This window comes from Drosophila biarmipes, chromosome 2L (genome assembly GCF_025231255.1).
Source record: "Drosophila biarmipes strain raj3 chromosome 2L, RU_DBia_V1.1, whole genome shotgun sequence".
Lineage (NCBI taxonomy): Eukaryota > Metazoa > Arthropoda > Insecta > Diptera > Drosophilidae > Drosophila > Drosophila biarmipes.
In genome coordinates, this window is record NC_066612.1 from 1,896,708 (window position 1) to 1,923,954 (window position 27,247).

At 45.7% G+C, this 27,247-nt stretch overlaps 2 protein-coding genes and 3 non-coding genes across 7 annotated transcripts in view; 2 read left to right on the forward strand and 3 right to left on the reverse strand.

Moving 5' to 3' along the window:
- Positions 1 to 434: 434 nt before the first annotated feature.
- On the reverse strand, positions 435 to 1,536 carry LOC108028934 (accessory gland protein Acp29AB-like). The gene has a single exon (XM_017100952.2). It carries the CDS (start codon positions 1,501 to 1,503, stop codon positions 703 to 705), a length of 801 nt encoding a protein of 266 aa, XP_016956441.1. The 5' UTR covers positions 1,504 to 1,536; the 3' UTR covers positions 435 to 702.
- Positions 1,537 to 11,871: 10,335 nt separating this feature from the next.
- On the forward strand, positions 11,872 to 11,943 carry Trnap-agg (transfer RNA proline (anticodon AGG)). Its single transcript has one exon. It is a non-coding gene; the product is annotated as a tRNA-Pro (tRNA).
- Positions 11,944 to 12,502: 559 nt separating this feature from the next.
- On the reverse strand, positions 12,503 to 12,574 carry Trnap-agg (transfer RNA proline (anticodon AGG)). The gene has a single exon. It is a non-coding gene; the product is annotated as a tRNA-Pro (tRNA).
- A 104-nt stretch (positions 12,575 to 12,678) lies between these two features.
- Trnap-agg (transfer RNA proline (anticodon AGG)) lies at positions 12,679 to 12,750 on the forward strand. The gene has a single exon. It is a non-coding gene; the product is annotated as a tRNA-Pro (tRNA).
- Positions 12,751 to 12,946: 196 nt separating this feature from the next.
- Positions 12,947 to 27,247, reverse strand: part of LOC108029068 (protein outspread) — an 83,705-nt gene continuing 69,404 nt past the window's right edge. For 2 of the 3 annotated variants that reach the window (XM_017101139.3, XM_050885098.1), the window contains 9 exons: positions 24,883 to 24,948; positions 23,709 to 24,285; positions 15,555 to 18,217; positions 15,340 to 15,474; positions 15,128 to 15,267; positions 14,850 to 14,999; positions 14,679 to 14,790; positions 14,112 to 14,469; positions 12,947 to 13,875 (listed from right to left, as the gene is read on the reverse strand). In XM_017101139.3, the coding sequence (XP_016956628.1) occupies positions 13,685 to 13,875; positions 14,112 to 14,469; positions 14,679 to 14,790; positions 14,850 to 14,999; positions 15,128 to 15,267; positions 15,340 to 15,474; positions 15,555 to 18,217; positions 23,709 to 24,285; positions 24,883 to 24,948 (4,392 nt within the window). In that variant the 3' untranslated portion in view covers positions 12,947 to 13,684. The remainder of the gene's footprint in view (positions 13,876 to 14,111; positions 14,470 to 14,678; positions 14,791 to 14,849; positions 15,000 to 15,127; positions 15,268 to 15,339; positions 15,475 to 15,554; positions 18,218 to 23,708; positions 24,286 to 24,882; positions 24,949 to 27,247) is intronic. The other variant, XM_050885099.1, reaches the window with a different exon arrangement.

The following is a 27,247-nucleotide window of genomic DNA, read 5'->3' on the forward strand; positions in this document are numbered from 1 at the left end:
TTGAAGGTTTTTGTTATTTATTTAAAACTTTAATATAGTTTTTGAGCAAACGTACTTTAGTTTCCTTTATTCACTTTTTTAATAACTTTCAAAATTGTACTAGTACTAGTATATTTAAAAATAATAGGAAAATATCATATTTATGAAATAATTTTTAATAAAAACAGCAGTTTCCACTTTTTTTTTTATTCAAAAACCAGTATTTTGATACTTGCTATCGGCAAAGTGTTGCGTAGAATACATTGTACGAGTAAATGTTATGTAAAGTAAAAATTGAAGTTCGAAAAACCACCAAGGAGTTGTTAATGGCGCTTAATACAAAACGAAATGGCTGCAATAAGAAATGACGTTTTTTCCTGATAGATGAATAAACTTATAAGTAATGTAACTTTTATAAATAGATCCAAAAGCAAACATACTACAAGGCGCTCAAGTGCATGGAAATAATGAATTTATTTTACTGTTATATATATTTATTTATATTTAGTATTATATTTATTTTCTTAATTTTTTTGCCCATACCTATCAACGTGCAAAATATTGTTGTAATCGAACGGGTATCTTTTGTACAATTACAATTACATACAATTTTTTAAATGTTTGCGTGTTTGACTCTCCTATATTCTATTACTACAGTTATTGGAAAACTCAAACTTAATTCTGAATTTAAAATAAATAGGACAATATATATTTTACTGTACTCTAAATCACATCGTCCGCCTGGCATATGAAGAGAGCTTTCTGCTTGCAAGGATCCACCCACATTTGCCCTTTATAGATGACCACGCAATGACTGGATTTATCTATGTATTTGGGTTCACCCGGTTGCCACTTCAAAAAAGGTGCTAGTTGGTCGGAATTTAAGGACACAAAGTCAGTTCGGTTGGCGTGTTCGGTAATGCCCAGCCAGTAGATTGAAGTCCTGTCGAGATTGGCATTGATGGCCGCGAACTCTTCACCGCTTTGGATGATGGCGAGGTGTCCACCAACCTGGCGACAGGAGTCCTCAGCACTCTTCCAATCCAGCTTAAGGTTGCTCTCAATGTCAAAGAACCTTGAGCCCATCCGCTTGAAGTTCGGCGGTATGCTTTTCTTGTTAACTTTGGACAGGGATTCCAGTAAAGCTGTTTGTTGGGCTTCCATCTTAATCTGCACAGATTTAAGTTGGCTTTCTAAGGCTGTTTGGTGGTCTTCAATTTGCGTGAGTCTTCCCTTGAAATCCGCAGCGCTTATATCCTTCAATGTTCCTTGAACGGCTTCCAGTTGTTCCTTAATCCTGGCTAGATTCGTCTGTGTTTCATTCAATTTGAACGCATCTCGGGAGTTCCACAGCTCCTGGTGATTGGCAATGTGATCGATCAGAGGCTTCAAGGCAGTAAGGCAGAACTCCCCGCATTGGTTTGGAGGATCTTGTAATAAGCACATAGAAGGAGCGTGATCTGCTAGAGAGCTGTATCGGTTTCCAGTAATAATCACGTATAGAAGAATTGCTAGCTTGAACATGTCTATGTGCAATCTTTTTTAAAAATTTCTTTACCAGAATGCAACTGATATTTTTCGTGATCTGTAGGCTTCTTTTATACAGGCTGTTTGCTTATATTGTCTTATCAACTACAATTGTTTACTGAAGCTCCACAAAACGATTATTAAAAAAGCAAATTACTATATTTTTACATCGATAACCTTTTATGTCGAATTTTTTTTCCACGACATTATCTTTTCAGGAAGAAAAAATGGAAGAATAAAAAAGAAGAAAGTCTTGACTTAATTCGTTGTCTGATATTTGTTGCCAAGGTCAATCAATAAAAAATATATTACCCAAAAAAGATGAAGTAATTAACTTTCAATTAATTTTGAGGTACATATCATCCTATTTCTCAGGAAGCTGTTATCCTACTTTTTATAAACATACATTTTATAACCAAACTCAAACGCTTAAAGGATTAACCAGGAAATCTAAGGTGACTCAATAGCAACTGCTACCTGTCACCTGCCACTCGGCCATCGAAGTCGTCTGCCAAAAGCCGGGCAATTAATAACGCTCACTCGTCTCCCACCCAAAGGCAGTCACTTAAGACAGATTCGCCGGAGGCGCGGTGGCTAATTAAAACAGTTAAATTAGCTAAGTAAAGCTGGGCGAGCAATTGACAAATTGTCAGCCAGATCGCCATACAAGTCCGAGCCGAATCGAAACTCGCCGCATCGATCAGCGGCGACAGAAACACTTTGCCTGTCGTCTGTCGCTCGGCTGGCCGGTTGTTTGTTTGCTTTTGGCCATCTGGCGGCCACTCGCAGTCTGGGATGTGGAGTTGGCCCATTCCTGCGCCATAAGATGCCGTTAAATGGACACGCAGCGCGAGCCACATCTGCAGAAAGAGCTAATGCCAGATCCAGAGCCATGGAAAGAGTCGGAGCCCCAGACTGCTGCGAGTTCTCGCTCTGCGTAGCCAGAGATGCTTCCTGTTTGATAAATTTGAAAATCAATTGAAAATGCCCGAAAGGCCGACGCATCTTGGTGGGAGACAGACACACACACAGCCCGAGAGAGATTCGCGGAAAAGCAGCTGGAAGCTGTTCCGACTCGAATCAGAGATGGTGCCCCCTGGGAACGGGGTACTGGAAACGCCAGTCACCGCTTAAGTCAATTGACTTCGTTTTAAGATTTAAAAATATTACGGCAGACTTGACCTGATTCCTGTAATTACTCACCTACCGTCGGTAGTATGCAAACGCGGAGTTTTGTATTCCCCAACACCAAACCCCTAGTTTAGTGTTAAAAATTGTGAAAAAGCTATGTAAATAAGTTTGACAAAGTTCAATAAATATGAAAATTTGTTTCTTAAAATTAAACAAATTATAAATTGATAAATATGATATGTTATCTCCTATATTGACTTTGCAAAGATTAAACTAAATTGTTTTTTTTTTTGTGAGCAGTTTAAATATTATCATCTTTCATCATCGCCTTTTTCACCTGTCACTGGTTTCAGTGACTTGACCACCACGCACTTGCAGCCGCATCTCTGGCACTAGCCATAACCTAGAATATTTTAGTTTTTTATTGATATTTTCTAGCCATCTATTTACCGAGGCTGGATCATCTGCCCCATGCCCGGGCCCCGCGCCAATCGATGCAAATAAATCACTATGGAAAATGCAGTCGATGAAAAAAAGCGACGCGTAAGTGCCGCCAAATAAATTTCGCAATTTATTTATTGCAGAGACCGCGCGGGCTGCCGTTCAATTTGGATGGGGATCCCCTCGCGCACTCCCTGATTTTGGGGTCCATCGTGGTCAGGTTTTTGGCTATCGGCAACAAACAGGCGCGTCGCGGAAGAAAAGTATTTTATTTCATTGCCAGCAAATTGGCAATAAGTGAAATTTGTTGGCCCCTCTCGGCAGGTGTGTGTTGAGTGCTGTGCCAATGGCGATTGAAGGAAAAGGAAATTTGAATCGCACGCAGATTCCCTTACCGGGGAAATTGGGTTAGCAATGCCATTTTTTCGGGGGGCGTGTCGGGGCCTTTAGCAGGTCGGTCCTAAAGAGCCACTTAATATATCATCGGGCGGCCTAATTGGCCGATTATACGATAGCAGGCACCTGCAACCGTAGCCGATCGACTCTGACCCATTTGGCCATTCTTAAACATTCACTTTTGCGTCCGTAATTTATTGTTATGCCAGCGCCTTCAACGGCATCATTTTTGCATAAATAAATCAGCCGGGCTGACGGGGCAGAGTGCAAATGAATTAGCATTTGTATTCACCCGATTCCCATACGCATCATTAGCCTAAGAGGCGGCATCAAGTGCAATTTAACCGTTAACAAAAGCCCATTGTGGGCTAACAACCCATTGTGAAGAAAGCCTTTTACCCGCCACCACATCGCATCGCAGCCAGGGAGAAGAGAATCCGCGCAGACGCAAATTGATTGAACGCCGCGAAGGAGTCGAAGACGCAGTTTTCCATCGGAGCTGGCCAATGGAGTTGGCCAACGGAGCTGGAGAACCTGGCTAATGACCGCAAATTAACACTGGCCAAGGAGCCGCGAGACGAGTCATTAACAGAAGTGTTTGCCAGGCGGTCGAGTGGCAGCCACTCACTTCGGCCGGCTTGGCGCGGGCTTTTAGCATATCTTCTAATAGATCGCCAACTTGGCATACTTAACTTACGCCCCGAGTTAGTGTTTTCCTTAACTCTTTCTGGCCGGTTGACCGTGCTAAGTTGGGCCATAAATCGGCAGTTAACGCTGCAAGATCTCCGGCTACCGTCGACGCCGCGGGCATTCATAATTCAAAGATTCCTAGGTTTTGGGGGCCTTGGAAAGTCGGGGAGAAAGAAAATTCACACATGAAAAGTAAGGAAGTTTACACATGTTACACAAATATTAGAACTATTTTCGTGATTAAGGAAATCTATTCTTCAGACTATGCTACCCATGAATTTTTCTTTGAATATTTGGTTCAGTTTGACCTATCCGAAGACACAAGACATCTCACAATGTGCTACCAATATTTACTCGTTACATTAACTAGCAATAAAGTAGTATTTATTTTAAAAACATCGCATTTTAGGCACATTTTTAATTTACTAAAGTACTTCTAATAGTAGAATTGGAATAGATCAAAATTGTGTATACAATCATATGCAACTGACAAGAATCTTCTGAAAAAAAACTCCATCTCAAAAGGAAAGTGTTCCCGTTTTTAATGGATATGATTATATAAATTAAAATAAAATTCAAATATAGATCAATTATCCCATGTACATCAAAATTCAATACACAATCTTATGTGGGAGTATCACCAAGCCAACCCAAATCTCGGCCAATTATCCATCGCTATATAGAGCTATCGGGCCCACCCCGCTCTTCAATTTGCCATTTCGGGGCGAAAACGCAGCGAAAATCCAGCATTTCGCTTGCAAATTGCTTGTGTGTAGGTTTTGGACAACTTTTTCTGTTAGCATCTTTCTATTCCTATAATTACCACAGAAATCGCATAACAAGCTGCTGCAACGGCGATAAAAAAATAACCGAAATGGGGGGAGTACCTGGGGAAACTGGGTCAGCACTGTGGCATTATTGGTTTAGTGGATCAAACCGACAACGACTACGCAAAAGGCAATTTGAGTTGCAGCGGAGAACGAAATAAAACAAAAAGCACGGACCTCCACCGGCCACATTTATTAGATCAATGTCTCGGCAACAGCTAGGCAGCAACCAGAGCAGCGGCGAAAAAACATGGGGGAATCGAGGTGCAGCGGCATGGGGGTATCCCACTACCGGGCTATAAGGCTACCCACAAGACCGAGACTGCTGAATAAATTGCAGAGGCTGCGGCTGCGGCTGCGGCTGCGGCCTACTCGAGCAGCGAGGAAAACAAAAAGCTGGGGAAAACACAAAATCAAACGAATGACTAGCATGAGGCCAATATATAATAATGGTTAAACGCCCAGGCAGCAGTCTCTACGCCGCAGCAACATCTAATAACAGCAGCAACATCGCATCGGCAACAAGAACAACCAACAACCAACAAGCAACAGCCAAACAACCAACAACCAACAACCAACTGCCCATTAAGCGGAGCTCCAGAGAACCCACCTCGATTGGCATTGGCGAAACAATTTAAATAGAATTCGCCAGCCCCAATGGGAAATTCGAATTGAATTTGTTGCTGATGCATGTCCATGTTGCTCCTGTTCATGTTCGACTTCGCAGCACCGCCCAGCCGAAAAATTCGGGGAGTGAAGATAGTCATTAAATAAATAATGGCCAAGTATGTGAGAGATTATGCTCTTCATGGGGATAAAGAAAACTATTATAGCCGAAGTGAAGGGGATGGTACTTCCTCATTACCTTAATATAAGAACTTATCATCTCACAGACCTGACAAATTCAATAATTCTGATCAGTTGAATGACTCTTATCCTGCTTGCCTTTTGTTCAGCCATTTTTATAAAATACTGACATGCCCAATAAAAGGCGTAGTTAATCTTCCGGGAAATTGCTTTCATATTTCACCAGCTGGAACCCATTCAAAGTGGACAACCATCCGGGGAAACCTTTTCTGCTAGGGTAGAAACGCACAGGCACACTTGCCGCAAGATTTATATGCATGTATGATCGGTATTAGAAAATCGTCTGAGCAAATGTTTTTGGCAAGCATGTTGCACATGTTGCACAGTTGCCGCCGCACAGCCACATACTTGCAGTTTCTCCAGCGAGATCAATAAAGCCTGGCCGGCTGCTGGCTGCCGACTGCCGACTGCCGACTACTGGCCTTGCCTTGGTCGTCGGTTCCGCCTATGGCCTGCCTGCATATTAATTTATGTTTCGACATTTGCCTTGGCCGGAGAATTTCCAGGCCGAAACCGAACCGAAGCGAACCAAACCACACCCAGCTACAATTTGTTGGTTTGCCCCCTCTGCCGGAGCTCTGCCGCCTTTTCGGCCAGTCGCCTGACAGGCACTGCCTAAAATTCAATTAAAAGTATTAAGGCTGAGCCTGGGCTACTGCTTATTAGACTTTTGGGCCGAACATTTCTTTATGGCATTTGATTTGGGGTTCTGCCGCCCTGCCCTCGCCTTTGGCCTGCAGAACGTTTTCGATCGGAGATCTTAGATCCGAGATCGACCCCTTCGGCCCCCTTAACCGGTGGCTTGCTCGATTGCCCTGGCTACCGATCAATGACCGAGCGATCTCCCAAAGTGTGTTTATCCAGGCCGAACCGCAAATTATCACTGCTCGTAAAGAGGAACAGCCACGTCTGATGACCTGATGGTTGGCCTCGCGGTGACGATTTTCTAGAAGAAAAGAAGAACTTGGTTGCGGAACTTAAAGCTAACTACTGGTCAAGGTGCTGCAACATTTGTATCTTATTTCATAGGAGATTCTTATTAAACTGTCATCAACATTTAACAGATACTTCGATATATATAGACATAGGACACAGGAAGACCCCACCCTATCACCTTTTTCGAAGCTGCAGATTCAGCATGCTCAATCTGGCTTTTATACCGCTCCGGGCTTTCAGCACCAAGGCATTCACTCCCGGCACTTCCGGACCCCCTGCCTGCCACCTGGCAGCGAACCCGAGATGATCTTGACCATGTCAATTCCCTTGGGGGTGTGTGCTCTGTTACGTTAAGCTTAACCGCAGGCCGAGAAAGACACGCACCGTGCACGCTCCGTTAACCGGCAGAAACGGGGAACGGTCGGCAAATTTATGACTTCACAGTTAACCGGGAGATGCAGATCCCAGAAGGGGGATCTTTTGACTGTGTGCCCAACTACCGCGCAATTTACGAGCGGTTCATTTAGGTGGCCCATTGTCCACCGCGGCAGCGGCGTACCGGTGTTTATGCAATGTTTTTGTGATTTCATATCGGCCAGCTGGGAATTTGTAGCAGCAACGCCTTGTGGGCGTTGGGATGTGGGACCTGGGACCGGGATCGGGCCATCTCCGCTTTCCTTTCCCCCGAAAACTTTGGGCATTGCGGTGCCATCTTTCGCCACTTTTTTCGCATATCTTGTGCTTCTCTGGCTCGGGGGCTAAAGCAGCGCATCCTAGCCAAATATGTGCGAGCCAAAAACGTGAGCCGAACAAATTGCCGCTGCCTTAAATAGTAAACAGATTTTTTCGCTCATTCCCGTCCTGCCGAGGCCAAAACGGGGTCTGCGTATTACGGCAGCGACAGCCGAGAGGCTGCATTCGATTCTTCGACTCTTCCCAGCCGATTCCCAGAGGGTTGAGCTGGGTCAATCCTCGGCAGAGGAGAGGTCCCGGTCCCCAGGAGCATTTAAAAATCAATTTGGGCGCATTTATGTTTCACACGATGGCCCAGAGAAACAGAAACTCAGAGGAGTCGCAGTCGCAGTCCAAGGCGAAGGCGAAGGCGAAGGCGAAGTGGAAGTCTCGTTTGATGATTATCTCGGTTTGTGTGACTTTCGGTTTCCAAGCTCGTGTACGGTCCATGTAGTGTATATGGTGTGTGCCTGGAAAATGGATGGAAATGTGTGTCACCGGGTCTCTGTGCCTCCTCCCCCTCCTCCTCCCCACAGCTGGCAATCCCAGTCCACTGCCATTTCCATTTCCATTCCCAATTCGAAACAATTACCAATTGTTTATTTGTTCTTACAACTTGTTGTCGACTTCCCCAGCGGCCCACGGTGCTGGCGGTGCCTCCGATTCTCCGATCCCCAAAGCCACCTCTTCGCCTCCACGAATTCATCAATTGCCACACTATCTTGATCTCGAGTCGGCGCACAGAAGTTCACTCTGTCGAAACGGTCCCGAGCCGAAACTTTCCTTGGCCACTTTGACAGTCGGCACTTTATCTTCGCCGGCTTTTAATTTCACTAATGACAATTGATGACCGTACACGTTTATGAAAATGGAAAATCTAATGAAACTGAGTTTTCCAACGAGAGTCGAGTCAGGAAAGCCCAGCCGCGCGAAGTCCGTGTCAATATGTTCAATCAATCAGGGGAATGTGCAAGAATTGTCAGTTTTCTGAGAAGGATGCTGTAAAATGTAAAAAACTGACTATATTGCAAAAGTGGATATCTGAAGAGAGCTAAAGATAGAAATCCTTTTTTAGTAATCTTTGAATGCCACATTGTCATCATGATGCCACAGAAAATATCACCTACACAGATTAAAGACAAATCTATTACAGAAATTGAACAGTATTTCAGGTTGAATTTATTCTTAAAATTTGGATAAAGGCTTATACTTCTTATTCTTGTGAAAATATTTCAAGGGTGAGCTTATATTTGTAAAAATAAATGTCATCATATTATCCAATTCCTACCAACTATACTGTTGCTTAAAGGTTTTTACCCTGATAACACCTAGCACCTAAAGTTAGAACTAAACTTCTAATGGTTTTTGACGCACACCTTCCAATTAGCTCAGTTATCGAACAAAATGCGGTACTGCCACACACGTTTGGTAGGTGCTTTCGGAGGCATTTCAAGACCGCGGCCTCGTAAATCGCGTCCAGCCCACAAACACAAAGCGATCCCAAAGACAATCCGCGAGCAGGGATGCCTAGAAAAGTATGCCAGCAGCGTTTTCGAGTCGGCATTGTTGCAGTTCTGCTGCTGCTGCTGCTGCTGCACAGAAGTTGTCATCGTCAATTAGTTTAAAGGCAGTATAAATTTATGTTAACAGCTACCAAACATAATATCCCCCGAGAGCCGCGTTGCAGTGGCAAGCAGGCGAAATCGAAACGGAACGAAACGAAACAATTTTCCCTTTTCACCAGCATCAACGCCAGCTACCGTTTGTGCCACTGCTGCCAGTTGCAAGTTGCTCTGGCTGTGGCTCAGGTCTTGGCTTTTGGGTTTTGGGAAGCGCGATTTCGTGGCCGTTATAACAGGCCCGAAGAATCCGCGGCGGACGTTATGCCTCAATGAAGTCGGGTCTGAGCCGGGGAGCTGGGATCGCGAGCCCCTCGCTCCCTGGGAGAAGAAGGCCAATTGGGTCGTGGCTGGGCCTTTGATGTTGTCGCAGTTTGTTAGAATCTGCGGCAAGGGGCCAGGCCGCAGTAAGAAACAAAAAATTGCACTTCGGCCCAGGCGCAGCATTATTTAATGTAATCGATCGTGATGGGTTTGTTCTAATTTGCGGTGATTTTGTTTTTGGCGCTAGTTAGGCGCTGCCGCAGTGAAAGAGCCCAGCGAAATCCTTTGAAGTCGCTCAGCGATTTAGTGTCGTATCTTTTATGGCGCATCATAAAAGTTTACGACCCGTGTTTAATTAGTTGGGGGACGTGAGTGGCGGAGGTGCCATAAATTGCTGTGGCCCGTCGAATTTTTCACCATCTAAAATTATGGTTTAATTGGATCAATGGAAAAGATAATGGATATCGAAAGTTAAGTTTCATTTCCCTTTCACACATTCTAATTTATGTTTTACACTTAATACAGATAGCCATAAGCATAATCCGATTTGATTTGAGTTTCTTTCTCTGTACATTACTGGTTCCAGGCTTTGTTCTTGTTTCCAGTTGCGTATCTCAGACTAATCAGAGCTCGTGGCTGCATTATATACATATGCGAAGACTTTTCTCAATTTCAGGCTGGAAATTGCATGGACAACTAGATGGTAATTGCAGGTGTGCAACATGGTAATGACGACTTTGGTTGGAGGCCTGCCACTGGGTGGAAGTGGAGGCCCCAATCGGGGGATGATTGGCTGGGACGGGCGGGATCGGGAATCGCGTTGGGAAGGGGCGGACGACTTCCACCCGATCATGTCCATTACTACTAGTGGCGATGACCAGATGATTAGGAGAGGTCATTCCATTTAAAGATATGATAACATTTCACATCATTTTGGTAAGAGGTTTGTAAGGAAGGGCAGGTTCTATAGAAAGGTTTTGTGAGTTCCCGATTAACCTTCATTTCCTGGAATACTTCAGATAGGGAACGTAATCAGTATCGGTTCAGCGACCCCCGACCGAATCACCTGCCCGCGCTTAACCCCGTTTGATCCGCTGCCACTGAAGCCGGCCTGCCAATCGCTGGAATTAAGTAATTTCGATTCCGTCACGTCAGTCGGCAACCCACGCGACGGCAGCTGAGTAGATAATCAAATAAAATGGATTGTTGGCCGGGCTGAAAAAGTAGGGGGAAAGCGCCACTCGGGATGTTTGCTTTCCTGAGTGTCCCCACAAGGGTCAGGGACAGACAGCGAGGAAAGGCAAACAAATTGTATCGATGGCTTGCCAATGAAGTGAAAATCGTGATTCCCCAGTCAGCAGCGGCCTGTAATTTCCACTAATTTCTACACGTTTTGCTTTCCTTCGCTTTGAATTAGCTTGCTTTTTGGCTTTGGCCTCGTCAACGTTTTGTCGAATTGCTTCCCAAGTAGCCGAAACAATTATGCGAATTAACGGCGAGTGGGAAATGAATCGCGCAGTTTCAATAGTCCACTTCCAATTGGCAAGAGTTCAAATCGATTGCGACTCATTTAAAGTGACGTCACAATCGCTCTGCCGCCAGAAAAGGCAATCGATCCACAAGGAACACACAGCAGAAGTGTCCAAAAGCAGATATCCCAGAGTTCTCGGGAAAAACTCCATAACAGCAAATGCATTCTGCATTTTAAACTGGCCAAAGGGTTTTTTAGTCCGGCGCAGTCGCACGTCCCAAGGGAACGTTAGTTGACATTTATGGAATGGGACTCCTTGCTTCTGCGAAGGTACATCCATGGGCGTAGTCAGAAGTGGGCAAGGTCCAAGGCTGACTAAAACAAAATTATTATTTCAAAAACATTTCTTTGTTTGTGAAAGATCTTCAGAAACGCCCATGGTTATGTAAGAATTTGTAAAGTATGATTAAATATGATTTTCTAATTTTAAAATTAGTTAGTAGGGAGACTCCCCTTGTTTAAATCACGACTACACCCCTCCCCATGATGATGCGGCAGACTGCTTGGAACCATCGAGGTCTGAACTCGCTCATTTATTCAGCTGTTTTTGTTTTTTGCTGGCTGCGGCAGAAATTACTTGAAATGGCATGTAATGAGTCGACTGCTCTTGGTTGCGCTTCTGTTTTTTATACTCATTGCTCTTATGGTAAATGGGTACATTGAGTTCCTTGAGAAGTGCAAACATACTTGATCATTGCCCGAGTAGCCATTTCTGTCCGTCGAAGTAAATGAAAACTGAAAGGTTTAGATATAAGATAAAGATTCTAGTTATGCGCGTGCGTAGTGCAAGTTTGCTAAGTGATTCTAATGTCTGTAAGTTAGGGTATCTACCCGTCGAGTCTATACTGGAACCCTTCCAAAAGCTTTATTTGAACTTGCGCATGGAGCGGCCGCCATACCAAAACGATTTTTTGGCGAGTTCTGTTCAACTGGCTCGTTGGTCTAGGGGTATGATTTCCGCTTAGGGTGCGGGAGGTCCCGGGTTCAAATCCCGGACGAGCCCAAGTGAAGGTAACTTTTTTGCAGATAAATTTTAATTTTTTTTCATAACTTCCAGATAAATGTTAACCATTTCAAGTTGAATGGAAACCCGTATCATTAACAATATGAACCATACATGAAGCTAACATACTCAAAGTTCTTTGGTGTAACCGCTTTTGGAGCTCAATCAATTTTGATAACCTAACCAACCGAATATCTGTGAAACAAAGACTGCCTTTGATAAAACTGCTCACTTTTTGAATAATAGTACATATGTTTTTGGTATAAAAACAGTTCTCACAGCAGTAATCCCAATTCCTTGGAAAGGAATATGTTACTTCACGCCTCAATATTTGTTAATTATTTATTTATATTCTTGAAAAAGGATCCTCGATTTGCTTAAAGCAATCCCCCAAAAAAAAACAGCCGTAATATTTTTTTAGTATTCAACAACAAAAATTTAAAAAAGTGCCATTGTGAACATTTTATTGTCAAAGCGCTTAAACTAGGTAAGTGATCAGGCCCAAAGCAAGCATTACAAAATAAATTAAAATTCATCGCTTAAAAAAAAGAAACCTATTGGGCTCGTCCGGGATTTGAACCCGGGACCTCCCGCACCCTAAGCGGAAATCATACCCCTAGACCAACGAGCCAGGTGATCGAGGCGGTTCCCAAAATGAAACCAGCTTGTGCACTGTGATTTGCGCTCTGCCCGCGCGGTTAGGGAAGTACGCCTTTGGACCAACGAGTGGCAACTGGCTCGTTGGTCTAGGGGTATGATTTCCGCTTAGGGTGCGGGAGGTCCCGGGTTCAAATCCCGGACGAGCCCAAGTGAAAACAATTTTTGTTTTTTTTTTTCTCAAATTATAAACATTGCTTATAGTTTTTATTTTTGTTGCACAAATAACGACTTATGGGTAAATAATATTAACATTTGTTGTTTTGCCCCTCTTATTTAGTACGATTAAGATTGCATTAATTTAGGTAAAATATATTGATTAATACCAATGGTTAACAAAACAAAGTAAAATTAGATGATTTATTGTTTGTATTCTCTTTATGTATAATGCATTTACACGTATGTAAGCTGAAAACAATTTCGATATGTTCAATACAAACGAAACAAAGGGAAGCGGCTGGCTGATGCCCTGCTCCAAAGGTGACCTACGACTACGTAAACATAAATAAATGACACATTTTGTGGACATAGAGAATTGGATAAACGTACAGTAGAATAACATACAGATACAGATACAATGATAGAATAGACGATAAATACATAAATTTGGCCCAAAGTGCTGTTGTTTCTTGTAGCTGTTGATGACGCAGTGGCTGCTGCTGCTGCTGCTGTTACTTTGCTGGGGGTTAGTTTCCATTGCTCGACGTCCCCTCCACTGGCTGCGTTGGAGGGGGGTGAGCAGTCGTTGTTAGCTCAACTCCACGTGAAATCTGAAGCTCCTCATGCGTGTATCTCACTCGGCTGCTACATCACCAACATCATCATCATCCTTGGGATCTCTGCGATCTTCAACCAGTTTTGCGCTCTGTTAGAGAAATGTTATTCGTTTATGTACATGCATCGTGGGGTGCTGTGCCGTTCGATTTTGTCTTGCATTTGGTTGCTTGGTTTATTAATATACTTTAAATAATTATAATTATTTAGTTATTATTAGCACTAATTATTCTTTGGTTGTTCCACTGGTTCTGTTTGTTGTTTGCTTGCTCTTGGTTATTGCATTTCGATTTCCATTTTTTCGATTTGTTCATTGTGCTTTTTCTTCCTGGAGTTCCTGTTGCTGAATGTTAATGACGGCAGCCGTTTTGAACATTTGCTTGTGACTGGGCTTATTTGGATCGGTTGTTGGTGCTGTTCTTGTTAGTTCTGATGATGCTGGTGATGTCTGGGCAGCGGACTTTCTCAAACTCTTGCCAAACGTGGAGCTGCCCTTCAGACCTGCAAGGGAAGCCAAAAAGACAAAGGTTTACACCAGGAATTAGTTGGATTTTCAAGGGGCACAAAGATATACACATAAATGTTTCCAAGTAGAGGAGCACTGAAAGGGCCAGGAGAGATTTACAGAGGGACGGAAGACAGAGGAAGCAGAGACAGCCGTGGTGATGATGTGTGTAGAATGCAGAAGGAAGAGTGCGCTGCCCCAGGAGACAGTAGAGCGAGATTGGCGTTTTTACCTTGGAAGCTCAAACGGTTCTGATAGATGGCGAATATATCGAAGGGCCTGTAGCATGGCTCGTAGCCATCCTCGGGCCCATCGAGATCTCGGTGGAGCACCGATCTTCCACTCTGATCAGAAGCGTTTGCGGCAGACACGGGGGAACAGTTTAGCATATGGGAGGGTATCACGAAGAGACTTTGCTCCATTTTCTCGGCCGGCGCTCGCGATGTATCTGCATGGGCGGTTTCTCTATCGGATTCGCGTTCGGAATCGGATTCGGATACGGGATTGGACGCAGTGTCGCTCGAGGCCGCTGAAGTGGTCGCTGTGGCAGTGGTTCTTGTTGTTGTGGCACCCGTAATTTGCGGTGCAGGCTTGGGTTGTTTGTAGGTTGTAGTTGTGGTGTGTTGTTTGTGTTGTGTGTTTTTGTTTTTCATTTTTCGTTTTTGGGATAGTGGAAGATGGTAACAAAGTGGATTAGTTGTTGTCTGCTGTTGTAGTGATTAAGTGTTAGTCACAACTTATACTAATTTATCTAGTGTTAATTGAGGGCTTCTAAGGGGCTGCAAAGTTGGTTCCTTACCTCGCTGTCTTCACAATCAGCGCCCTCCCGAGCGTCGGTGGTCAGGCCCTGCACGAAGTGAACATCATTCGACGGATCGTCGGAGGCCAAGTGGGCGCGGAATTGCTTGTTTCTTTAAGATATCAAAATGGGGATTTAGGATCAGTTGGTACGGAAGTTTGATAGCCCTACCTTAGCTCCAGTTGCTGCATCTGCTGGAAATGCCTCAGCTTGCTGTTGGCCATATGCAGTTTCTCCTCCAGGGCCGCGTTTTCCACACACTTGATGGAGTACTTCTCGGAAAAGGACAGAATTTCCATGCGTAGCTCTCCGAGATCCTCCCTGAGTAGTCAATTAGGGTTAAACCATTGATTTCTTAGCTTTATTTTCATCACTAAATTCGGTCGGTATTTTTTTTAATTACCACCCAACGGGCTTAAAATCCTTTAATTTCCCAGTTCTGTACTTACTCCTTCAGTTTGGCTCCGTCACCCCGCATTTGCTCGCCTCTTTGGACCTGTCGCAGAAACTCCTGCTTGAACCGCGCCACCTCCCGCTGAACCTCACTCTGGTGAGCCTTTCTCATGGCATCCAGAGCAGCTAAGGTTGCCTATTAAACAAATAAAAGAATCCAGACGAGTTGAGTAAAGATGGAAAGTATAAAAGTGGAAGTGAAGCCCACCTGAGTCTCCTCGGCCAGCGCGGTTTCCTTCTCGGCCAGCAGGCGCTCGATCTCCATCTTGTGCTTCTGCTCCAGTTCGCAAGTTAGCCGCCTATGCGAAGTCTCCATGGCACTCAATCCCTTTTCGCAGAGGGTCTACATTGGCAAATATGTATGAAAGATAGTACAATATTCATTAAAGACAAAATAATATTATCAAAATAAGTGGTACCCACCCTCAGCTGTTCGATCTCGGTTTGGTAGCGCTTCCGGAAGCTCTGCTCGTCGGCTGCGTTGGCGTGCTCGGTGTGGTAGACCTCCCTCAGGCACTCCAGCTGCTTGCCATGCTCCCGCTCTAGGAGCTCCAGTCGCTTCTCCAGTCGCCGGCAGCGCTCCTGCTGCCTGGCCAGCTCCTCACTCAGCTCCTGGCGCTGCTGCAGGAGCAGCTCCTGCTCCTGTTCCTGGCTGGCGCACTTCTCCAGGGCCTGGGCGAGATCGGACTCCCGCTGCTCCAGCAGCTGCTCGCTCCTCTGCAGATCCGTCTCGGTCTGCTGCTGCAGGGCGGAGAGCTTCTCCACCCGCTGGCGGAGGTCGCAGCACTTGTGGCAGGCATCCTGCAGGCAGGTGAGCTCCATCTGCTCGCTGACCATCACACAGGTCTCGGCCAGAGCCCGTTCCAGCTGCCTCAGCCCATCCTTCCTGTCGTTCATGGGCGAAACGGAGCGCCGGGTCCTTTGGCCAGCCCTGATTTGCTGAAGCTGGGAGAGACTCTGCTCCAGGCGCTCCTTGCTGCCCAGGAGCACGTGCTCCAGGCTATGGAGGCGCTGCAGCAGGTGGGCATTCAGCGGGGATTGACTACTGGACTCGCTGCTGGAGGATTCCGTGGGAGGAGTGCCCTCCTTCCTCTGCTCCACCGTCTCCCTTTGTAACTCGCTTAGTTTAAGTTCCAGTTGCTCCTTTCCTTTCAAGGACAAAGATCTCCTTCTCTCGGATTTAGCCAACTTCTGCTTGAGAGCCCGCACCTGACGCTCAGAACTGCTGTACTTGAGGGTCAGATCCTGAATCCTGGCTGCCATGAGCTGCAGCTGAGCTCCATCCTCGTGCTGCCGCCTCTCCAGCTTTTGCTGCAGTGCAGCCTGGGCCAGTTCCAAGGCATCGTACTGGTTTTGCGACTGTTTGAGCTCGCGCTTCATGGCGCGGATTTCATTGACGGCCTTCTCGAAGCGCGATCTCAGCTCATTGTACTCCTCGGCCAGGGAATCCCTCTGCAGGCAGTAGGGATCTATATCACTGATGGTGGTCAGGTCACTCAGGGAATCCATTCGCTTGATTTTGTGACGCTGCAGGTTGCTTAGACCGGCAGAACCACCTCCGCCCCCATGATCCTGGGCCTGAAGCTCCCTCAGACGCTTGTAGAGACCCTCGTTCTCCTCGATGCCCTGGGCCAGCCGATCCTCCAGCTGCTTGATCTGGCACTGGCTGTCGGTCAGCTGCAGTCCCAGATTGTGCATCAGCTCGGAGGCACTCTGCTTGGCCTGGCTGAGTTCGGAGTTCAGTTGCTGCTGCTGCTCCTGCAACCTGGCGGTCAACTGCTGCTCGGTTCTTTGCAGGGTGGCCAGTAGCTCCGACATGCGAGCTTCCCTCAGAGAAGCCTCCGCCCTTAAAGTCTCACATTGCTGCTTCAGTTCCCTGCTCTCCGTGGGCTGCAGTTCCTCGGGAACTACCAGTAATGGGAGCTCATCACTGGCCACACTGTCCACTGTGCTGCGCCTCGAGCTTGGTGGCGAACTGCGACTCCTTTTGTGCAAGCTGGCCAGGCTGCGGTTGCGCAGGCAACTCCTCAGGACAGGTGGTGAAGGTGACAGTGGGGATCCCCAGTCCAAGCTATCCCTTCTCCCGCCCTCAGAAGCTGTTCTGTACTCCTCATCCGAGGAGAAGTGGGGACCAGCCGGGGTTCCCGGAGTGGCAGGACTCGAGGCAGGCTGCTGCATCTGCGCCTTGATGAAGTCCTGTTCGATATCCGTCTGTTTGGGAGGCGTATCCACCTGCGGCAATCCTGCTGCACTTCTCAGGACTGCCAGCCAGCTATTTCTCGAACTGGGTGACAAACTGGCCAAAACCAAACGCTGCTTGTCCCAAGTGGTCAGCTGGAAGGCATGCTGTTTACTGGCCGCAGGTTCAGCTAAAACGCTGGTTAAGCTGTTGACATCCAGGACTCCATCGAGTACTCCCCTCTCCTCGCACAAGGGATCTCGGTAGTAAAACAAGGCCGCTCCGCTTAGAGTGAACCAGTGTTTGGACCACTCCCCCGTTCGATTGTCCTGCTTCATCAGCCAACCCTTCTTGGCATTCAGCGATTCCTCTGCCGCGGCCTTAACCGGCGGTTTGCCCTGACCAGAGGTTGACTTACTGTTCGCCTTGCCCACCGAACGCAACTCATCCGTTTTGGCCATGTAGTTGACGCACAGCTCGTCCAGATTGCAGCCGCCATCGGGATCGCCCCTCTCATGCTGGTAATGTTTGGGGGACTTAAGATGCAGCTGGAGTCTAGCAGCGGGCTTGGTCTTGTCACCCTGCTCCATAACCGTGGGTATCTTCTTGACTATGGCTGAGACAATCGCAGGCGTGGAGTTGGAGGCCAGGGGCAGGGATTTGGGACGCTCGCTTGCTGCATTTTGGGATTTGCTGCAGGTCTGGAAGTCCGTCTCATCCCGGGACGTCACTTGGTACTGGCTGTGATGGCTGAAGTTGTGCTGGTTGTTCAGGGCATTGTTCACCGCCGTGGACCAGCGTTTGTTCTGCTGCTGACTCAGGTTCGTGATGGTGTTCGCAATGTCCTTGATCGTCTTCTCGTCGCGGCGAATGTCCTCTATCAGCAGACAGGTGCTGGGTTGGGAAACTGAAAAAAATAGCAGAGTTAAAGTAATGTCCAATTAAATCTAGATTAGCTTAAAGTTAAATTTCTTTCAAATTAAAACTGAGATAACTTAAAGTAAGCACACCGACATTTAACCAGAAGAAGGAGCAAAGCGTTTCAAGTATTATGGAATAACAACAACTAACCACCATCAAACTACAAAGAAAAGATCGTTTCAGCAGATAATCAGGCAATTATAAGGATACAAGCTTGTCGGTGATCAAGGATCGTAAATTGTCCATCAGCCTTAACCCAAAACAAACCCCGGCCGGCCATCTACGCATTTTTCTCTCATAATTGGCTCAACGTCTTCATTAAATAGTTTGAAATATGGGCATGTCGGGATCTCTCCTGGCTAAGCAAACCATATCAATGCCATTGACTGAAACTAACTTAGACAGAGGATCGTGCGGATGGTGGATTGGGGATTGAGAACTGCGAGCTGAGGACTACTCCACCCCTAACAATATTTATGCCCAGCATAGGGCCGTAAAACGCGGCAAGAGAGCCAAGTTATGTGCGCGCAAATATAATAAAATTATTAAAACGGGCACACGGTGTGTGTACTGTAAGGGGATACGAGGGATCGCGATAAGGCCGGCTGGCCAACACAGATCCCGAGCTCGGCAGAGTGCCATAATTTTATTAACACCCAAACTCGAACCCGTGTCCATCGAGGAGACGAACCAGGCGAGCGAGAGAGGCCAGCTCCGAGTTGTCCCATAAAATATGTGATTACAAAATATATATTTAGACCTGTTCCAGCCAGCCGCCACATTTAGGTTTATTATGATTATGATACAAATTTCCGACTGCCCATAAAGTCGGGCGTCTGCGAGCACTGGCACTGAACCCGAACCTGAATCTGAACCCAGACTCGAGAGTTCCCGCGTCCGAGGTCTCCTTTGGGTGCGCATCAATTCGGTCAGTCGAACAGGTTGGTCTTTCGGCGTTTATCTTGATTATTGAGCTGTTGCGAAAAGCGAAAGGAGGTGGACCAGCAGCCTCTGAACTCCAGCTGCAGATACGGATGCTAAGGCTGAAGATCGGGATGGGATGGGATCCAGCTCAAACTCAAGCCGGAGCCCTGACAGAAACAGAGCTGGCCAGTGACTGACTGACTCACCGAGCAGGTTCAAGGTTACTGTGCTAACTGCGCCAAGGGGAGTTTACGGGCTACGGGCTGATGGCGATGGCGATGGCGATGGGCAGGGGGTATGCCTTTAATTGGTCGACTTGTCGGCCCATCGCACAAAGCTAAAGGCTGACCAGAAGACCGGCCAAAGTGGCCCTGGCGACGCTACGTCGATTAGGGCTCGGGATCGGAATCGGGGCCGGGACTATGTCAGCAATGGAATTTATAATGCTTATGATATTACACATAGCCGAGGGGAAGGACAGCAGGACAATGCTACTTTGCTCCCTGAATGGGGTTCATTATGTTTTCGAGGCTGCGATCAGGGATCCCCTGAAATATGGGTTCGGGGCTGGGATGCTAAAAGGTTAGGTCGCTGTATAAGAATACTGAAGATCAGTTGATCACCGATGTCATGTATCATAAAATAGTGGTTTAACTTTCTAATTATATACCCCATACTGTTCGACTGCTTAATAACATCCCATAAATGGTTGGAACATCTAACAATTGTAAACCACTAAAGTTAAATATTTAAAGAATCCCGACATTGACAAATGAGTTATCAATAAATCAAATGCTTTAGACCCTAACTAAAGCTATAAAGTTTATTAAGGAATGCCTGCGGCGTAAGTAATAAAAGGGCTTACATGCCAGCCAGGACCTCTCCGCAAGTTTACAGGTCATCACTCATTCGATTCTTGGTGCCCGAATATCCGACCATAAAACCATCCCCACTCGCTGCTTTATTATCTGTGGCTCTTTGTTTCGCTTTTGTGGCCTGCCCTTGATGTGTTTTGCACCATTTAATATTTATTGTGGCTTTTACTACGCGCTTTCAAGTTCAAGATCAAATCAGAGGGCCCAGAGTCCAGGGGGGCAGCGAAAAAAGGAGAAAAACGCGTAAGGTGCTAAGTGTAATTAAGTTGATAAAAACAGTGTTCGCAGATACATGGGCTGGCAAGTGGCCTGATGCCGCTGTTGATGCAGAGAGCCCTATAATTATGGATCCTTTCCTCCCAGCTGAGGAACTCTCGGGACCAGACAATGCACTTCACAAGGCGGATGCGGGGGATCTGGAGGGGCACTGGGATTTTTGGAATTGTCTCTGGTGTCGACTTTTTTCATTTCTTTAATTAACAGCATTTGATTAATTATGGCCACAATTAAGCGCGCTCAGAACAACCCACTCAATCATGGCCGGGGCTTCCTGCAAATAACTCTCGAGGCCCCCGAGCCTGCCCCCACCTTGCCGAGCCCACAGCCCCGCCTCAGACGTAATAAATAATCAAATTGCAAGTTGATTTACCTGCCCGTCTCTGCCTTTTGGGCGAACGAAAGCGAAAATTGCCTTTGGATTGGCATCGCTCCCGCCCGTCGAAGACCCTGCCCTCCAGCCCGAGGCTCCCCTCACACGATGACTTTGAGAAATTTCTAACTGGCGGAGCGCCCCGCTCCGCGCAAGCGGAAAATATAAAACCCTGCCAGACCGGACCCCAGCTTGTTGCATAAATTCTGCTCGCAAGTCGTTACACTTATGAATATTGATTGGTTATAGGTGATGGTGCTGGCTCCTACTTCTTCCAGCTCTGAGCTCTGGGTTCGCCAGCTCTCGAGTTCTCGAGCCTCGTAAATCGCACAACCTGCATCGTTAGCTGCCGAGACGCCTCCTGGGCCATCCAGCGCTGTCATTTTGCATTTGCACAGAAGTTGTCCGGCCTCAATGGATCTGGACTCTGGGTTCTGGGTTCTGGGCTCTGGACCCGGGTACTCCTAACCACGTTTGTTAACATGCTTTTTCTGTGTGGCTCATAATGGGGCCGCTCAATAGAAAGATAATGAATTCACCGCCGAACTAATGGAACTCTCTCTCGGAGGCAGCCTTTAGTATTCTACAAAGTTGCAAAGGGTTGTAATTAGCGATTGATATAGTATGAAGGTTAGGCAGCGATAACACCGCCTGGCAGATAGTTCAAATGCAGGTTCTATGTCGAAGGCACACTGGGAAAAATCTCTATGCAGAGTAGAAAAGACAGATATGGTGCAATAAACACAACTTAAGTCTTCAGAGAGATCATATATAACTTTAATCAATTTAAAGAGATATAATTTTGCAACAATATGCCAATCTCCTTTATCGTACTTCCAAAATCCCTTTTCCAGTGCATCTGATTAATGAAATGTGCAGCTACTTTGTTGCAATCATAAGAAGTTACTCCTGCCCGTCTGCGGGCCCTTTATAATTTGTCATCGCATTACAATCTTGCACTTAATTCTTGCGAAAGCCCCAACTTCTTCGCAAGCTTGTTGGGTTGTAATGGGCCCTGGCCTGATGCTTTGATTGTTGGCCTGGGATTCGTCTGGGGATATACTTTTTCGGGGCGTTTAATCGCTGGTTAGCTGGGGAAGATGTGGGACTGCATTTCGTCACCTCTGCCCAGGGAGGCTGTTGAAATTTCTAAGCCAATCCAGTGGAGAGCAGGGCCTTTCCACACCAGTCGCCGAGATTTATTTGCACTGTAATTATTCACTTTGCCGTGAAACTTTGCCCATTACAAGTCCCTAGCGGATGGTCCACATGGACGCTGGACCCATGTCCAGAGGGGCTATCATGTAGCGCTGACTGGGAAAATATTTCAACTGGCCCCGGCCTGACATTGGCCCTGCCGACGGCTATTAGGTGTAGACAGTTTATAATCTTTGTCGTTGTGCATTTTAAGAGCTTTTCCTACCTCCGGCCGCACCAGCCTAACACCCATTCAGAAAGTGCTGGCCGGCCGGCCAATGAATTGCCTCATTTGCCGCACAATTTTGCTTATTGATGGAATGTAATTAGTCTGTGTCAGCACCAGTGAGCGAAATGCCCTACAGTCCTACCTGGTAACCGATCCCGGCCTCTCCAGACCCTCGACTCTCAGACTTCCAGACCTCCGGTCTTCGAGAGCCATTACTAGCCAACGGTGCATCGCTAATCGAAAAAGGTGGCAAGTGTGAGTGTGAAAACCGACCATTAGAGGGGCTCCAGAAGCGGTACTTTCCGCAGGAAAATGCAATAATGAAATGCACTCTTCAGAACTATTATTATTACGATTTGTCGGCGGAAAAAATAGTTACTATCACCATTTAGAATATGAAAATGCGTTGTTTTGTGGATAGGAAAAGCGTTCCCTTCACAAATTACCGGATCAGTCCGGTTGCATGTTTTATTTCGCTGTCCATTTCGTGGGCCCAACAGTTCAAACTGGTTCACGTATTTAACTGGCGATTTATCAACGGAATAATGCCATTTGATGTGGATGCTGAGCCTTGAATTTGCAACTATGGCTGTTCGGCTATAAGCAGGGCGGCCAAGGGCTCCAGCCGCGATGGCACAACAACGGATCCGAGGGCCGACACACTATAATTTAAGCGTGAATATCATTTTTCCATGAACAAGTATCCTGCAGCAATGTATGTGAGAACATTCACAGTAACTGCAATTACCGACCCACCAACCGACCGACCGACCAAGCGATCCTCCGCTCGAGAGTCTGCTGGGATCTAAAGAAAATTTATGAAGCCTACCATTATACGATCTTAAGTAGTGGCGGGGATTCCTCCCCGCCCGGCCTGTCCCTGTCTTTGTGTGTGAATTCAAGGTTAATTTCGTGGCTGCGGCTTTAACTAGCTGCACGCACTGCCCTCCATCTCCATCTCCATCTCCACAGACTCCCCTTCCCCTGCCCTTTTCCTTGCCCCGAATATGGAGTATTCCTGCAATCCCTCAGCCGAGAGTCCCTCGGTCCGAGGTTGATAATTTTGATTGCTGCGAGCCATAAATGATCATAAAAATTATAGCAGCCGATACGGACTGAGCCGAACCCAGCTCTACTTTATTGGAGGACAGGGGCAGGCGGAAGACAGTTCGCGAAAAAGGGTTGAGAATTCGGAGCAGAAGATACCGAAACCTAAAGCCATTTCCTTCGAAAAGTAAAAGTCGGTTTCATCAACTTTATTGCATAAAAAGAAAAAAGAGGTTCGACCTTTCTTACAAAGAACCATAAATTCTTAAAGACATTTCTTAAAACATTTTAATCAGTTATATTGCACGTAAGTAAATCCCTTTCATAGGTTTTTCATTTGTAGATGGAATATTCCGAAAGCTTTCTATCATTATCTCAAGGTTTGTGTTTTTGCTAAGTTCTATTTTACTTAATCAACTTTTGGGATCTTTATAGTATTTCTCAAATAAAAAATGTACTTGAAAAACATTTTTAAGTAATTAAAATGTTATAAAATATTTTCCAATGATTGTCTATGGCTTTGAGATATGATATGAACTAATTTTTATAAACTCACCCCGATTTGTGATCTCGTTGCCGGCATTCCGATTGTTCTCGTCCTGGCCGCCAATGCTGGCAGTCTTCGACTTCCTGGGCACCGCCTCATCCAACTCCTCATCCTCGTCCACATCCTCTCCCGTCTCCACTCCGTCGTCCTCCTCGTCGTCGGCGAGGGCAGTTTGGGTGGTGGTCATTGGAGATCCACCCGTCTTCGTGGAGCTGGGTCCCAGGTCTAGGGTGCTCAGAAGATTTCCCGCTGACTGGGAGGACGTGAGGGTGTCCTTGTGATAGGAGCTGTGCCGATTGCCCAACTTCGTGGAGAGCGTAAGGTCGCCATTATTGGACTGACGCAGACTGCCCACCACCTGACCTCCAGGAAGGGTGGCGCTCCTCTTGTGGCGACCCTTCGACTTGGGGAAGGCGGCCAGGATGTTGAGCCACCACTGGGACTCCTCCGAACTTGTGCCCTTCACAAAAGTCACTCGTTCGGGAGCGGTTATGGCGATGGAGTTGGGGTGACCTGTCACCTCCACGGCGCTGGTCACCTCCAGCACTTTGGTCATGTCGACGCATGCCTGCGGTATGGTTTCCGGCTATAAAGAAATATTACATTTATTTTTTAGTTTGATTATATATTTAAAAAATATTTGGAAGAAGAAGATTTGCAAAAGAAATGTGCATTTATAGTCTTAAATCTGGTTGATAGCCCCACAGGAAATAGTTTTTATTATCTTACCTTAAAGATTATAAATGTACGATAAGATTATTATTTATTTAGGACCCATATACAAATAAATCAATCTAATGGCAATTAAGAATCCCCTGAAATTCGCCCACTTCATAAATATTTCACTGTTTACTGATTACGCGCCGGCAAAGTTGTTGGTGGTGCACACTTCTTGAGTCCATTGATAAGGTGTAGTCAATAAGCTTTTATATGGTTTCAAGAGCAAGGCTATAATTACAAACTTTCCCCTTCAATCATAAACCTTAAACGAGCTCTGTTATCTATTATTTCCTGACCTCACCATAAATTTTGTTTGCTTTTTTTTGACGATGATCAAAACAAAACAAAGAAAAATACAATAATGTTTATGGGTAAATAATAAGGAATAACAAATCTTTACAAATGCTGATGGTTCTAGGAAGCTTCCTAGATGTTGTTAAACTGGTTCCAATAAAATACTCACATAATCATCAACCGAATACGTCAGCTCGCCGTCGTCATAGAGAACAAACCACCGCCTCTGCCAGCGCTGGAAATGGAAAATTAACATAGTATTAATAAAAAGTGATTTTAAATTTAATAAATAAAGACAGTTATTTCATAAATTTAGTTTTACACCGAGTTCTCTAATTAAGTGTAATATTTGCTATTGTGACTTGTGGTTGACTTGAAATGTTTACAACTTATTGTATTTGCTATCCACTTAGGCGCAAGTCCCAGACTATCGCGATCGCTTGATCTCATCACTCTAGAACAAATTTGCATTGTCGCTTGCAATTTGCAACTTTGAAGGGTGGGGTAAATAATGTTCAACGCCCCCGACAGAAATCATAATTCCTTTATAATTCGCTTTTTCATATATTTTCTGGCGTTGTCATTCCCATGAAAGGCAACCAAGCCCCAACGCCTTTGCACTGATTCGGTGTGGATCTGGACCTGCATCTGAATCTGCATCTGCATCTGCATCTGAATCTGGATCTGATTCTGATTGTTATTGTTGGTTGCCAGAATCATAACAAACGTGCCACAGCCACAAGGGCATGGGACTCAACGTGTGTCTGATATTTATGCAAATTGCTAAAAGTCAAAGCAAATTAAGCTCAACCTTCGGCGAAGATGACGTTGGATTCTGTTGCCCCAATGCGCTGCAAGTTGGGTGTAGCAAGTTGCATATTGCAACTCCCCAAAGTTGATTTCTCCCCATCCAACAATGGCCAGGTGAGAGGGAGTGAGTGTGAGTGTGAGTGGAGTGTAGTGAAGTGCTGAGGTGTGTCGGGCGTTTTATTTATAAGGCCTAGAAGAAGGGAACTCGCACACGAATAATCAAGCCGCAGCACCATTTTTCACTTTGCGCTCCAGTTCTTTATATGTTTCGTAGTTCTTTTGCCGCGATTGAATTCATAAATATTGAATCGAACCTATTGGATGTTGGGCCAAAAGAATGTGGCGATTGATGAAGTGAGAGCTAACGATTTCTTTCGGATCTGATGGGCTTTCTTTCGGGTGATTGGAATTTATGGGGATTAAGAAAACATATTGGCAGTAAGGGAAAAATACTTCTATTTTATTAAGATTTATTTAATCCTAGGTGAGGTAGTCTTCAACCTTTAGGGGTAAATAAATAAACCAAATAAAAGTATTATAATTTTAAATTGCTTTGGAAAATAATACGACAGACCGTTGTGCGGTTTTCAATGTGCCCCAAAGTAAAGTCAAGCGTGGAGGGAAACCTGATCGGATCGCGGGAAAGATTCTCTGCTCTCAATTACGTCAAACCAGGTTGATTTCCTCCTTTTCGCCAGCAAGAGATTGGCAAGAGTCAAATGGGTCAGGCAGCGGAATAGTAAATTAGATTATGTTTACATCGAGATGCAATGGAAACCGCGCCCCAAATATTCATGTGGAACGCGTGGAGCCCCGGGAACCCTTGTGCCACCTTTCCAACACTCTACACTTCCCATATAAGAGTGCGGTACAGCAGTTTCGTTTCAATAGGCAGAAAAACACCCAGACACTCGCAGCGGGAAGACAATGCCAGTGGCTTAATTAGCCCGGCGAACGACATCTCAATGCTCGGAGGCGGGCGTGTACTTATGGGCGGCAGTGTGTGCGAGGCGAGGCGAGTGTGGGACCTAGTGTAAATCGGTTTTGACAGGTACGCCGTTGGCGTCATTACCCCCGCAGAGGTTGAATGTCACCGACAGCATGACTTGGGGGCCAAGCCGATAAGGCGCACACTGCCCTCTGCGCGCTGTACAGTGCACACGGAGAAAAAATTCAAGACACCCAAGCAAATCATTAGTAAAAAATATTCAAAAAATATTTCACAACAAGCTTAGATAAGTTAAAGAGTATTTGTTAAGTGACTGCTAACTCGTGTAGCTAGAATTTTAATTTCTTTTTCGAACTTTAAATTATATTTTTCCCACAAGTCTAATTGTACACGTTTCTAGCATTATAAAAAAGACCGCAATAAATTATTACCAAAACAGAATATTATTCCTAGAAATGCTGGCATCTAGAGCTTTCACAAACTAGCACTAGAAGCCAACAAATAAATGTATAAATAACTTCTCTTGACGTAGGTGACGAAAACAAAATAAACAAATCTCAGATTTCTGTTTATTTATAATATTAGTTGTGCCTGCATATAAATGCAAATTTTTCACTCAGTGTAGCCAATAAAAAAAATCGACGGCTAGGCAGTGCGAAGATGTTAGGCACGTCTGCTGATAAGGAAAACGGTTGCCCAGACTAGGCCAGACCATATTAAATTAACGTCTAGGGGTTCGAGTAGTCATACGATGTGGCTTATATTTACTTCCCGG